This window comes from Fukomys damarensis, unplaced genomic scaffold (assembly GCF_012274545.1).
Source record: "Fukomys damarensis isolate Sample0158 unplaced genomic scaffold, DMR_v1.0_HiC HiC_scaffold_39, whole genome shotgun sequence".
Taxonomy (NCBI): domain Eukaryota; kingdom Metazoa; phylum Chordata; class Mammalia; order Rodentia; family Bathyergidae; genus Fukomys; species Fukomys damarensis.
The window spans coordinates 81,844,316-81,860,539 of record NW_022900951.1 but is presented as its reverse complement, the minus strand read 5'-3'; the positions used below and the strand labels follow the sequence as shown (position 1 = coordinate 81,860,539).

Here is a 16,224-nt window from a genome sequence, read left to right as displayed (position 1 = left end):
TTACAGATACATCTAGCTATTTGATTTTTGAAAATAGGGGCCAAAATGGTACACTAACAGAAAGATAACATCTTTAACAAATGGTACTGAAGAAAAATTAACTATCCACAGGTAAAAGACTGAATTTAAGCACATATTTCTCAGCATGTACTAGACTAAAATAAAAAGGCATCAAAGACCTTACCATTAAAACAGAAACACTTAATCTGCTGAAAAATAAAAACAGGTAAAACAATTGAAGACATAGGCATAGACAACACCTTTCCAAACAAAACTCTGCTTAAAATATAACATCAAGAATTATCAAATTAGATCGTATCAAATTTGAAATCCTCTGCACAGCAAAGGAAAAAAAAACCCCAAAGTGAAGAGACAATCTACAGAATAGGAAACATTTTCCAGCTATTCCTGAAACAGAGAACTATTATCTAGCATATACAAACAACTCCAAAAATGTGAATCGCACCCAAAATAGAAAACCCAGTAAGAAATGGGACACTAAATGAAGAGACACTTCTCAGAAGAAGTACAAATGCCCAATAAATACATACAATTCCTTTTCAACATCTCTAAACATTAGAAAAACACAAATTAAATGATTCTGAGTTTCTATCTTACTCCAGAAAGAATGGCCATTATCAAGAAATCAAATAATAACAAATGCTGGAGAAGATGGAGGGGAATAGGCACCCTTCTATACTGTTGGTGGGAATGTAAACTAGTGCAACTACTGTAGCTATCAAAATTCCTCAAAGGCTAAAAACAGAACTTCATTGGACCCAGTGGTTCCCCTTGTAGGTATCTTCCTGAAAGAGTTAAAGATATTAAATTACAGTGATACCTGCAAACCCGTGTTTATTGCATCACAACTCACAACAGCTAAATCTTAGAAGCAGTATATATGTCCCTCAATAGATGAATGGATAAATAAAATGTGATATTTATATACAAAAGAGTACTACTCTGCCAAAAAGAAGGATAAACTTCAGTCATTTGTTGGAAAATGGATGCACCTTGAGAAAATAATGTTAAGCACAATAAATCACAATAAATGTTAAGCACAATAAATCACATAAGTTTGAAGATTGTGTGCTTTCTGTTATGTAAGAATCCCAAAAATGAACGAAGAACAAAATAAAAATTTGAATATTGGAAATAGGGAGGTAAATGTTTTGCAAAAGTGAAGGAGACCACAATATGGAAAGGTAGGGAAAGAGTTGAAAAAAGAATTGAAATATGTTAGTACATGTATCAACTTGCCTCAATGAATGTGAGCATTATGTATAACAACCATGCAATAAAAATTTTAATTAAAAAACCTAAAAAATACTCTAACAATTCAAGTTTTATTGGAAAGATAAAAAGTTAAGTCAAAAACTTTCAAAGAGACTTAAATATCTTCCCTGGTTATAATTGTTGGATAACACCAGGGTCACAAATTTAATCAACTTTTGCAAAAAAGGAAAAGGATCAGGAGATGGAAGGAGTGGAACAGAGAGGTAGGGAAAGGAATAGAAAATGAATTAAGATATGTTATGTACATGTACTAATGTCTCATGAAAAAATTTAATTATTATATACTACAATAATGTAGTAATAAAAATCATGTAATCAACATAAGCCTAATGTATTTTGAGCATATTTTCTCAGTTTTCTATGGTCCTCTGGTTTAAAGTGAAAACATTCGGAGTACTGTGGTAAAACCCAGGATAGATGAAAGCTCACAAATGTTAAAGACATGTCTTAGATTAAAGGCCATAGTTTCAAATAGATCTTATCGGGACTCTTGAGTTTCAAGCTTACAGTATTTTAAAACACAAGGATTAGTGGCAGGGGACTCAAAAATGCTTCTTTAAAACCTTTTGTCTATATCTGAGTCAGTAAAATGACAGTAGCATTCATAAACCAACTTGTTTCTTTTCTTGACATTGTATGATTCATAAATACTCATAATTCTAACCTACAAACAAGTTTTAAATAACACTGCATTGTGTTTCTAGAAATAAAATTACCAATTCATTTTAAAGGCTTCACTGAAGGTCTGCCTTATTTTACCAGGTGCTTGTTTTTTATGGGCTAATTCTGTCCAAATAAAAATATTGCCTGACATATGAAAAAAATTCTACACCAATCATCAATGGAAGATGGCTGCGAATCTATCACATAGTTAACAAGCTCTGTCATAAAGCACACTTACTATCCAGTGTAACAAATTAGTATTACCATTCCTTAATGCAATACAAACTGATTTCCTTAAACTGCTATTGCACTGAAACACAGGGTTATAAATGAGCAGAACACAAATTGATTTGCATGTAATAACAGTGACAATAAACCTTTCCTTGTTCATGCAATTTTCCCCATCTCCTAACAGAGAGCAAGTTTCAAATCTATTATTCCCAGAAAGGGACTTACCCAGCTGGACATCTATAACACTTGGCTGATTCTCCATGGGGAACAATGGTTTGGGAGGCTTGTCTGTGAGCAAAGCTAGAAGAAAAAAATAAAAGAAAGTAATGGAAAAATTGAGTTAAATTGCAGGATAAGAAAGATTCTATCATGTATGATATTTAATGTTTGTAGATTTGATGGTGTGTAAACATCTATTAGACAGTGTTTTTATCTGAGTTGTTTCTCTCGCCATACAACATCTATTTCCCAGCACATTTAGAGCACCATTGATTTACTCTGAATAGGCCATTTCACCAGCTAGATTTTCTAACAAGATCAAACTAATGGGGTGCTTTTTACAAGCTTGAGTGTGTGAACAAATATAAATTTAAGAACATAATCAGAAAAACGTTAAATCCTCATATATATTTGCTTTGGGGCACTAAATATTTTCAATAAAATATAATCCTGGTGGATATTTTTAGTGGCATGAACCTTCTCAGAATCTAAATCAGCTCCCATTCTTCACTCCAACCTCCAAAATAAGAATGTACTGGTATCTTTATTAGTAATTGATCAAAATGCTAATAAATCATATTTTTGCACCAAGTCCTGTGCTAAATTAGAAGGGAGAAAAAAGTAAGGTTGCTTTGTTGCCTTCAATTTATAGCTAAGACTATGGACACAGGACCTGCAGAACAGAGAAAGGAGAGATCAATATTGTCTGGCAGAATAATATCTGGGAAAGTTTTATGAAGAAAATGAATCTCCATATGAACCTTAAGGGATAGAAAAGACTTCAAAAGGCACAGAGTAAATAAAAAGAAATTTGGGGAAGTTTAAAAACATAAACCTAGGCATAAACATAGAACTTAGCAACCATAATGTGCTTAAAGAATAGTCTGGTGAGAATGGGTTAGGCAGAGTTGGGTGGAGAGTCAGTTGTTCAGGATGTGATCATCACGAATTGGACATGAGAGTAGATAGAGAAGATGACACTAATTCTGAAGGATCCTATAAGTTTTCAAAGTAATTTGGACATGATGTAGTTGACTAGAGCATCTCACTGAAGATTATTAGAACAACACATTGACTCAAAAGAAGCACTATCGAACAACTGCTGAGAGGAGGTACTCTAAGTCAATGCTAGTTGTATGGGAAAGGCTAGAGAAGAACAAAAGTAGCTAAAAGAGAGCAGCAACAGTTCTGTCAGGGTGGGGGTGGGGATCAAGCAGTCAGACCAATGTGGAGTCTGCACAATTTTTTAAAAAGGGGTTGTGGAAACAAATGTGACTGGTACCAGAAAGAAGAAATGAAAGGACTTGACATATTGATAATTTTATATGTATTGTCATAGAAAGAACCCTTATATCAAGCTATTACTTATATATGAATTCCTTTAATTGTTCTTGTGTTTACAGCATTTCAATATACAACTGGACTTTTGCCTGTTAAAAGGAAATGTAACTTCTTTATGAGTTAATTCACAGAGACTTAGCCTAGAATTTGTCTCCAAAAGTTAACCACTAAACCACCATTCACTGACTGGCTCAGGATTGCCCTGGTGACATGGAAGAAGTGCATCTCCTAGTGGCCAGGATATTTGGAAGAGAAAGCGAAAAACAAGGGTTGATAACAGGTTGGGGGTAAAGTTAGAAAAATAGACAAATTTGGCAACATTCCCAAAACTGGTTGTTGTTAACACACAAATACACGAGAACTATATTTATAAAGGATATTTCTATAAACATTGGCTTCCTTTTCCTGAAATCTGAGTTTCCTGAAGAAGGAAAATTTTGGTGAAGTGCTTTCACTATTCTAACAAATCTTTATTGATGGCCTACTATGACAACTGATACTGTCCTCACAGAACTGAATAAGATTTTTAAAACGAAGCTGATTTTAGAACAATTTAGACAGACCTACAATTATCATACTTAGTCTTTATTTTATAAATACTACAGTTACTCTAAATAATCTGAACATTAAATATTATTTGAAATATGAGTACACAAAATTTTAATATTTTAATTTAAAATCTGTATCATATATTTAATTATGTTACTGTTGGTTACTCTTTTTTTTGGTACTGGGGATCGAACTCAGGCCCTTGTGCTTGGAAGGCAGGTGGTGGAACCACTGAGCCAAGTCCCCGGGCTCTACTGTTGGTTACTACTGCTTGTAATACCAAATATTTAAAAAAGCATATCCAACAGTAAGAGATTTGTTAAAACTGGTAATTCCATATAATGATATGATGCCGTGTTTAAAAATAACTAATTACATCTGTACATTTCAAATAAAAATATCTCAAAGATATACTGTTTCATTAAAAATTAAGTTTCTAAACAATATACATAGCATGCTACACTTGAGGTAAAAAACATATATGTGGAGATATGTTTGTGTAAGCATGTGGTATTTCTCAACAGATACATGTGCAACTGGTAACAGTGGTTTCATCTCTGAAGGACTGGGTGGTTACGGATCAATGAGGGGTGAGACAAATACATTAAGGGAAGGTAGTACATACATTTTATTTTCAATATGTATATATATATATATATATATATATCTTCTAAATATGCATATTTTGCATACTTGAAACATGAATAAAATTTAAACATTTGAGCCATTTTATATTTAATTTATAATCAAGTCTTTTTTGTGTCTTTCTAGAATTATTGTCATTTTGCCTTGCACATACAAATTATAGATACTTAACTTGTTGGAAATTGTTCTTAGTCTTATTTTTAAATTGTCAAATGTATTACCTGGAATGTGATGGCTGGAAAGAAACTGGAAGTAATATATTTTACATATAAATATGAGTATTTTGTTCCACTTTCAGCAGGATATAATTTTGGGGTCACTCTGATCCCCCTTCTTACCTGCCATCATGGACTATGGATATATTTTCCTTGATTCAATTCTTATTAAATGTTATTTATTGAAGTGTCATTTATTAATAGTAATGTTAACTGTAAATGCCTTAAATTTATATGTAGTTCATAAATTTCAAAGTCCTTCAAGTACATTAGTTCATGTGATCTACAGACTGATGTTGAAATATAAAGAAGGCAGTTATCATTCTGGCCAATTTAGGGATGAAGTTAAATGAAACGTACATTGTCTCATTTAGTGATCCTTAAAACCAAAATTCCCCATGTGCAGAATGGAGAAGAATATATATAAGTTGGGCTCAGGAGACAAGTAGAAGAAGTGAGTTTTAAATTAATGGTTTTAGTATCTGTGACTAAATTCACTAAGTCAAGGTTCCTAGGTCAATGTGAGTGGCTTCACAGTAAAAAGCCAGCTTAATCATGATTTCTGCTGGACACCTCACACACACACACACACACACACACACACACACACACACACACACACACACTTTTAACCCTTAAATCCAGGAATGGGAAAAGTTGAATCTGCATTTACCTTGACACATCCCAAAGGATGTATTGGTATGGAGCTTCATGAAATTACAATTTTGTGTGTAAGACTAGAAATTGCCAAGAAGTGCAGAACATTTGTGATTATAAACCCACAATTGCAATAAATCCTTTGTATCCTGACCATCAGTGCAGAGACAAATCTCTCAGCAGTTCACATGACTACATGTAGCATTTTCAGATTAGCTACAACACAAGCTGCCAAGAACAAACTCATTTTTTTGCTTTTTATTTTTTTGGGTTTTCTTTCGGAATCTTATCTGAAACTCACAATAATTATTTGGAAAGGAGACACCTAAACAACACAATGGAGATTTATTATTTCATTAGAAAATTTATACTGGGCCTTAAAAGGACTAATTGGAGTCTGAGTTTATCTTTGAATTTGCTGCTTAACCTTCAGGATTTGACTGAAAGTATGGAAACAAGCAATGAAATTAGGTGCTAATGGTTTGGTCTACAATCCCTTCCTTGCACTTCTGCCTTTAACCACTTGTGTTTAATTGTCCTTAAATGTAATTGTTCTACTGAGTATAACAAGATGCTCATCTTAATGTGCTAATAAAACTACTACAGATACTATTTCTTTCAAAGCTAGCTTTTATATGTTTCACAGTAACTTTCCTGCAAGTGTTCATATTAACTCTTTCATTTCAATGTCAAGCAATGGCTGGTGTCTACATGTACAATCAGATCGATTTATGTGACTGAAATACTTGTTAATTTCCATGAACTTGGGTAAGAAACCAGTAGAATATTGAAGGGATTGAGTAAAGTCATTTGTTACACTGCCCAAGTGTTATCTAATGTTTTTATAATCTGTGCTGTCCTCTTTCACTGTTGGCTTGTCCCTTTAATTAGATTTGCCAGAAGACCAAGTCAGACAGAGTGAAACTCATTAATTTCTGCGAATGAAGCCATTTTTGAATTTGTATGGGCAGGTCAATGAAATAGATTTTCTAAAACCTAATTTAATATGGCAGCACTTGAAATTTCACTGGAAGTCACAATTTTCATCATAATACTTAACTATTGAAATCTACCAATCTGTTCTAAATTTAAGAGGATAATATCTGAACTTATCACCTAGGAGCAGAAAAGCAATAGTAACACAGTATTTAAAATTTTTCTGTCTTTTTACTCCACAATCTTTTATTTTATCAGGCCAAGTTGTTTGGTATATTTTTCCCATTAATAGATTACATTAATTTCCAACTCCACATATGAGCTTAAACTCTTCTTGTATGTTTGGAAAAAAATAGTAATCATTGCCACAGTTATCATTTTAGTATCTGCTCATGCTAGGCACAGTTCTACACCCCAAGCATGCATTATATTAATTTCTATGTGAATGACATCCCCTGGGGCACATAGTACTAGTAGGATGTCCTGAAGTTACACAAAGATATTGCTTTGACTACACAGGTCCACTAATTTAGGCAATGTGTTTCATTGATTTTTATACTAATTACTTCCAAAATTCTGAAATAGTCACTAGGCTTTGTCAGTTGGTGATAACTATTTACTGGGGTGTAGCCTTTTCAAAAATCACCTAAACTCACAAACTAATACCCAAAAAGGGATCATAACAGCCCTGTGACTTTTCTCCAATTTGCCCAACTGCGCAAGTATCACAGTTTACCTGATATTCTGAGGGGCTGATGATTTTTGTGCAGGAAAATTTTGGAATAGCCTCTATGTAGGAAGAAAAAAATCAGAGGTCCTTATTAGGCAGATTATATTTAGGAAAGCTGAGGATTCTATTAATATCCTTAAAAGTTTCCTGTAACCTTGAAGGGAAATCTGTCGATCCCAATGCTAGTTGACTAGTTTGAATCACATAAATCGAACACAGAATGAACACAGAAATTATTTAGCTCTGAACACATAAACAGAAAAAAAAATGGTCAGTGATTCCCAAAATCATTTGGATTTTTTTAAAGCCACTTGATGGCTCAACCTTCAGATACATTGAAACACATATCCTATATCTCCCTACCTCCTGTTCCTTATGAAAAAGAATTTCATTTATTAAGTAAATTACTGTCATATCCAAAAAACTAAATTTCTTTTAAAACATACATTCTTGGGCTGGAGTTTAGATCAGTGGTGCTGCTGCCTGCCTCACAAGTGCAAAGTCCTGAGTTCAATCCCTGATATAAATATGCATATATATATATATATATATACACACACATATATATGAATATTTTATACTGTCTATATTTATGTGTATTAAATTTTTATGTAAAAGTCAATTATTGTCTTTGAAGAAATAGGGATCTTTTAACAGACAGATGCTAGGTTTCTGGAGAAGTTCTGGGACATATAGCTGTCCACTGTCCCTGAATAGCTCAGGGCTTTCTTAGCAACTGGCACAGTGTCTGTGTTCCTGTCTTGCAAGTCACTGAATGCTTTGAGGGTGTTGAATGGTCAGAGCTGCTGTGAAGTTGCCCTGAAATGCCTTTTTCTCTAGATCCCATATTTTATTTCCACTAATATTTGACTTGTGAGCAAAGCATAAACTTTAAGAAATCTTGAGTATAAAGGCAGGAAAATTTTTTCTAAATGCCATTTGACACAGGGCCCTTCTCTGGAGAGAAGAGTGTTTATTTTTTCACAAATCTGCCCAGATATAAAGCAATTTTTTAAAACTTGAAAAGAAAATAACCTTAAGGAAAATGGAATCTTAAACAGAGGTTATGATTGTAGCCCCTCCATTTTTTCTTCATAGTGAATGCTTTTTTTTCTATTCTTGCCTTTTCCCTCTCAAGATTCTGCCTTCTCAATATAAACTATTCCCAGGACCCTTATATTTCTAATGCTAAAAAATACGCATGCAGTTACTACCAAGGTAATGGTACAATTGTGCTTCCACTTTTCATACAGAAATTAAGATGTACTTAGCATTACAGTAAATATGAGAAGTTAAGTATAGATTGTCAATTTTTATCTTGCATCATGATCACTATTTAGCTCTATAGTTACCAATTTGTTAAGTTATAAAAATTTTCCTCAGAAAATGATACCTAAAAATATAAGAAATACACAAGGATGCATAATTTTAGATGTACACAAACCCTTAGGGGTCTAAGTCATCTGGCTATTTTAACAGATGGAGTAACTGAAAAGCAGAAAAAGAAGGGATGTATTCCATATCATATTGCAAATTAGAAATAAAAAAAGGACTTAACCCACGGCTGATGAATTTAAATCCAATATTCTTTCCAGTGAACCATGGCTAATATTGATTAAGCATGCATACCATACCAGGCACTTTACATTCATGTCCTCATTAAATCTTCACAACAATGTATAAAGTAGGTCCTATTATTATCAACATTTGACAAGTAAGAAAATTGATACTCAAAGAGATTAAATTGCTTGCTTCAAGTTATATCACTGTTAAATACATTATGGGTCCAGAGTTTCTCCTAGGTAGATCTCATTCTTGAGTCCAAACTGATAGCCATTATTCTGTAGTGCACCTTTAATCCTTGTTCCTTGACTTAACACTCTGTTTATTTGAATTCAAAATAAATCCTATGCTTTCATACAAGAATTGGAAAAAAAATCTAATTATATTACTAAATTGATGGAGAGATGTATTGAATACCTGTAGCTATGTGTACACAGTTCTACCTTTTGGAGTGGTATGAACTTCCATTTTGGATTACTTAGGTCATTCATTCTTTCAGTCAGTTTATATATGCTTATAATTCTATTATAGAAAGGTACTCCATCAAATGTCATATTTGTCTGCTCTGGGTAGGGTAATGCGAAGTAGTACAAATCTAAAGATATATAGAGTCACATAAAAGGTTTAGTCAAGGAGCAGGGATGGGTGTGTACAAGTTGTTATAGGAAATAACTGAAAGTACTAATTCCTGGTTTTAGTTTTTATTGCTGCTGTAGAAAGTTACACTGAACTTATTCATTTAAAATGACATATTTATTACTATTATACAGCTTCAGAAGTCAGAAGTCTGATGTGGGTCCCACTGGATTAAAATTAAGATGTGGCCAGTTTTCTATATCATTCTAAAGGCCCCAAGAGATAATTCATTTCCTTTCTTTTCCAGCTTCTAGAGGTTGTCCATACTTCTTGGTGTCTGGGCTTTTCAGGGCTTTAAAGCCAGCAAGGGAACATTGACTCCTTCTCACATTATAACATTCTGACCTGCTCTTCTGCCTCCCTCTTCTACTTTTAAGAGCCCTTGTCATATATTAGCCCCAAATGGGTAATCCAGGATAAAATCCATATTTTAATGTCTGGTTACTAGCAACCGTAATTCCTAGTATATTAGGGTGTGAACAAATTTGGATCTATGCCTAAGCACCATGCTACAAGAAGTAATCAAATAAAATACAGATATAATTTTTAAAAGTGGGACATGACATTTTGGTTTTCATATGAAACAATGGGCATTGCATGTGTTGTATTTTAATTAAATAAACTTTACTGGACTCATTTCATCCACATCAATTTGTGGATACAAGTTTTCGTATTTCAAACTGAATTTCATCAAGGAAACTATTTAAGTGGAATGAGTTTTAATAGCTCTATTTTTAGCCTAATTGTTTATTTGTTTATGGTTGCCAAATTCATTAGACATTCATAGCCTGTCAACATAATGTTTTGAAATACAAAAGAGTCAGAAAAAGAAAAATATCACTTAAGCAAGTTTAGCTGCTGGGATATGCTAATGGGCCCTAATGAGGGCAACAGAGACAACTATGGATATTAAATAAGCAATATTTTAAATGTTTATGTCAAGAATTATTTCTAATTTTCAGAATATCCTTTTGTTGGACATAAAACATGATTCAATATTTAGAACTCGGGAAAAACTTGTCCTGCTAAATGGAGTCATTCTAACATAAGGACTTGACTCAGTTAGTGTCTATAGTAGAAAATAGAGCCAATGTCGATTACAAGGCATTATAATTTTACAGACTTTCATGTCAGCTACTTCCAGATTTGTTTTGATGATTACTAGTAATTCGTTTGTTTGCATAAGAGCAAGTCAACTGCAAGGTCCTCAAAAAACCTATAAATTTCAAGGTGCTATTTTTACTTTGCATGTAGATACTGAAGTTCAAGAAGGTAAATTACTCACCTAAGAACTTAATGCTTGTGATTAAAGGCAAGAACTTATATTTTATCTCGTGCTGACTGCTCTTCTAGAGTCTCCCAGTCTCATTTAATCCTCATAACATTGCTATGAGATAAAGACTACTATTATTTCTGAGGAAATTAATATTCAGAGAGGTTAAGTAACTTGTCTAAGGTTACCCAGCTAGCAAAAGTGGCCAAGATATTATTCAAATCTATGTCTATCTGGCTGTAAAACTGGGATGTTTCACCCTGAATCACTCTAAGATGAATATGTAATAGTATTTTAATTTAACTCAATTGTACTAGAATATCCGAAAATAGTTTTGTTTTTCATTTTCGTCACTAAAAGAAGGACCTGGTCCTTAGAAATCTTGATTAATTTCCCACATGATGATAGCTCTCTGGAAGCTTGTTCCCTGTCTTCATAACATTGATGTGCACTAATTTAATTAATCAAATATAATTTGATGATCTATGATGTTAAAAATGATTTTCAAATGAAGCCGATTAAGACTACTCACAGTTCCAAGGAGGAAAAATAAGCTAAATTATTTCAAGTTGTGATTACTGGATGCATAAGAATCAAAGAAAAGAAAAATATCATCTGAATTTGCAAAGTACTTTCTCTTTTCCATTATCTCATTAATTCCAACTGGGACATTAAGAAGGTAAAAATGTTGTTTCTAGATAAAAGTTTCCCAAAACAGGTGCCTTGCCTTTTGATTCAAACTTATAAATTTTCACTCTAACTGTGGAACTTTAAAGATGGCTCCATATTTTCTGATAGGATAAACACCTTCTGAGCTGTCATGGTAATTCATATCCTGATATAACTTTGTCAAGAAATTGGGTCCAATGTTCAGAAGCAGAGGCTGAGTCTAAATAAGGAGGGTTTCAAAGACATATGGCAGACTAATGCTTTAACAAGAAAGCATATATATATGTCTGCATGCCACAGAAAGTCTCCCCCAACTTTCAAAAACACCTACCACCCGCTGCATGATCCACCATTCTGGAATGACAGTTCCTCTGCAAAACAGATCCACTATAGACAGAAACCCAGGTGTTCAAGCTGCCCTGGCCTTCTGCCAAATTTATCTACAACGGGTAGATGTTCCCATAACAAATATGCACTTTCTGTGAGAATATCTTTAGCCAAGCCATGGTTAGGTCATTTGCAGGAGAACAAAAGGCTTTTGAGGTAACTTCTGTGGGGATGATAACCTGGGGCTTCAAACCAAAGAAAAAAACTCCTGATAGGTGTTGCTGCATTAAGTGATTCAGTGTCTACTATTGTGCTTTTCGCATGAGAGGTTAGTTACATATCCATGCCTTTAGGGTCTTTGTCTATGGTTTGATTTCCCATCAATACTTAGGCTGAGCATGACAGCTAGAGCTCACTATTCTATAAACATTTAGAGTCTGACAGTCTCAAAGAAGAAAATGACACTGTTTAGTTCTTGAGAACAGAATTTCAGTTCCTGGGACAGTAAAATCTCCTTGTGTTCTCTTATCTTGTCTCTTCAGACCTTGGAAATGTCTGTGATGTTAATCAGCATTGGGCTGATCTCACCCTAATTTAGAGCAGATGGCTGCTTATATGTTATGATTTCATGCTGAAAATCTCTCCCAACTTTCAAAAATACCTGCCATCCACTATCTAGGTCACAGAACTTTATAAAGTTTCAGTTGAAAGCACAGGCTCTGGATTAAGAAACCTGAATTTGAATTCTGTCTATTTGCTGTTTGACATTAATCAAGGTTCTTGACCTCCTTTTGGACTAAATTTCCATAATACATAACTGTGAATGATAAAAGTACCAAATTATGAGATTAAATAACTGTACACTTGTTAAATGCTAAGCAGATGACTGGCTCATAATTTAGTACTTTGGTTCTCAATAAGTGGTAGAAAATATTTTTGATTTGCCAGTTGATGAGAATATTGAATCATATTTCCTCTTCAGGAGAAAACCTAACAGATTACCCTACAGTGAATAAATGACTGAAAATAGTTATCACAGCCGGGGATTTAGCTCAGTGGTTCTGCCACCTGCCTTGCAAGTGCAAGGACCCAAGTTCGATCCTTGGTACAAAAATAAAAAAAAAAGAAAAAGAAAGAAAATAGTTAGGTAAAAGAGAGGAAGATTAAAAAGACAAGTTTGAGGCACTAAAGGAAAGCTGGATTGGGACAAATATAAAAGCCACTCACATTAACAAAATAAGTGTCACTCAGTTCAAAAATTAAAATTTTAAATATTATGAGCCACAACAATACTTGTCAATATAGATATAGTTCTATAACTCAACACATCAAGCTCTAGTTTTTGTAAAGGAACCAAATTTTTCTCTATAAACTAGAAAATCATCCAAAACAATGCATAAAAATGGGGGAGCTGGCACATGTGTTACAATAATATCTGTGTAGATAAAATACTCAGGATAAATCACTGACTTCACTGACCCCACCTAGTTCTTCCATAACCAAACAGGCATTAAACTAGATGTCTGGATTTTCAGCCACAGGCCAGTTTTGCTGGGAAGCAGTAGTTAAATTATAGATAGAATAACACAATCCATTTTGTCAGCTTAATATAATGTTTTCCATAGACTGGAGAGTCTAAAAGAAGTTTCCTAGCTACATGGTGTATCTCTGAGTCCTGGGGTAAAAATTGAGATTTGGGTTCCAATATTACCTCGAGCTATACTGTACATCACCATCTTGGACAATTCATAAAACTTTTCTATTGCTTAGGTTCCTCATCTCCAAAGTGTGGATGTTAACTGCTCTTTGCTCTTGCAGAGTTACTATGAGGAACAAATAATAAATACAGAAGCTTTAGGATGTATGTAAAAGTAAATGTATGAGTTGTGGAGCTGCAAATATCTCCTTTATATCACAGCTTCCACCAAAACATCTCAGAGACATAGGTGTCTTACGTTATTCTTAGGGATGCCAGAGGAAAACACATACAAGACTACTTCAGTTGTTTGCCCAATATCATAAAAAATTTTTACATGATAGCATTCATTCCATTTTATGTTTATAGTATAAATTGATCTAATCTGCATGAAAGGCTATATTCCTTGAAAAAGGAAGAAGGTTCAACTACATTTCTGAAAAATAATAATACAGTATATAATACTTAGACATAGCTTTCTATGACAGATACTGTCCTAAGGACTTATGTATTTATTTAATGCTTCCCAAAACTCTAAATACTATTATTATGTGCATTTTATAGACAAAAATTGAGGCATTTAGAAGTCATATTATGTGCCCAAGATCATAGTTCTAAGAGATGGAACTAGAACTAAAATAGGAAATCTGGCTACAGAGTCTAAGTTTAACAGAGTTCTGATAAAATTACATCATTTCAACAGTACATATTCACACAGAATCTTTTTTTTTTTTATACTGGGGATCAAACTCTGGTTCTTTTGCTTGCAAGGCAGGTGCCGGAAACACTTAGCTAAATCCCCAGCCCGCACACAGAATCTTATAAAGATTCTAGTCTGCCTATGTAGTAAATGAGATGCCATTTTACAGAGTTCCAAACATTATCTGGAACTGAGAACTTTTTTACAACAAGCTCACTATCTCACAAGGTCAATCACTTCAATTTTTGAATAACTCTATTAAAAATTTCTTCTCTACATTTAGCAAAAGTTTGTCTCTGTACACTTTACCTGTTAGTCCTATTTCTGCCATCTGGAATAACAGAGAATAAATTTAGTAAGCCTTCTGCATACCAATGCCGAAAATATTTGCTGGCAAATTTCTTGATCTCTTTCACTCCCTGCCCTTGTGAAAATCTTTCCCTTTCCAGGCTAAATATTCCCAGTTCCTTCAATTGTTCATTGTTCCTTATGTGACATGTTTTCTAAAAACCTTTTCCATCTTAAAAATCCTTCTTGGACACAATCTGGTCTGTCAATAAGCCTTTAAATATGGCACAATAAACTGAACATATAATTTAAGCTGTCAGCTAAAGTGTAGTAGAACCAATACTTCTTTTGTTCTGGGCTGTACCTTTTCATGATGTGGACTAAAATAGAATTACAATTTTTGGCATCCTTCTCACCCTGCTCGTGCTCTTAGCCAAATAAAATCCCGAGACTGTACTTTTGCAGTTGGAGTTTTGGAACTGAATGAAAAGCTTTATATATTTTTTTCTGATTAAATGTCATCTGGTTAGTTTCAACACATCATTCCAAAATACTGAGATCTTTTTGAGTAAGAATTATGCTCTCCAAATAATTGTCCCTCCCAGTTTCTCCACATCTGACAATATGATAAGTATAATTTATGTAACATCTGAGTCAGTGATAAAAATGCAGAATAGGGGAGCCTTCAAGACTGGTTTATAAATGAATGTTAAAGTACAATGCCTACTTACTGCCCCATATTTCCCACTGTGGCAAACTCCTTTGGCTCCGCTTCATGCTCTGAACTATTCTTTCCAAATCTGGGTCAGCTAAATAATTTGTGGAGGACAGTGTAAAATGAAAATATGGGACTCCTGAATCAAAGTTTTTCAGATATTCAGTGCAGTAATAGAAGACTATTAAGCTAAGTGTGGGGCCCCTCCTAAGTACATATCCTATAGAACTTCACAGGTCACATACCTTTGAGCCCTGCCCTGTGCCTACACTTTACTATGTCAGAGCATGCTAGCTGTTTAGCAAAATCACTTCCATTGTCTTTCTAAGCACATATCTAGTCTTCATATTTGCCAACTTCCCTTGCAGTTAGGTGTGACCATATATCTGATTTCTAGCCACTGTACTGTGAGTAGAAGTGATAGGTACCAGTTCCAATCTGACCATAAAAATTTCCCACACAAGATTTTTCATACCATCTTATATTCCACAAGCTTGATAGATGATAATTATGACCTTGGAAGCCATACACTAAAAATAGTGAAAATTTAACAATGAAGGAGCCCAGGGTTTTAAACTAAAATCACTTGATACAACTTTGTACAAGCAAAACATAAATTTCTGTAATGTTTATACCATTGTACACCTTTAGGTCTGCTTTTTACAGCCACTAATGTTACCTATATAATGCATTGTCTAATCATCAGAATTATCCAAAGGCTAGTTAAAATTCAGATTTTTGGTTGATCTACTGAAGAATATATTTCAATACATCTGGAATGGAAAGTAGTAATCAACATATTTAAGTAGCCCTCCAACAGTAATTTCTGATGATAAGGAGAGGTTTTTTTTTTTTTACTTTTTTTTTTTTTTTTT

General features: G+C 33.8%; 1 protein-coding gene across 1 annotated transcript in view; it reads right to left on the bottom strand.

Moving 5' to 3' along the window:
- The window catches only part of Il1rapl2 (interleukin 1 receptor accessory protein like 2), a 1,183,927-nt gene that overhangs the window by 293,746 nt on the left and 873,957 nt on the right, over positions 1 to 16,224 (bottom strand). Inside the window, exon 6 of the mRNA XM_010619716.2 lies at positions 2,416 to 2,490. Coding sequence (XP_010618018.1) covers positions 2,416 to 2,490 — 75 coding nt within the window. The remainder of the gene's footprint in view (positions 1 to 2,415; positions 2,491 to 16,224) is intronic.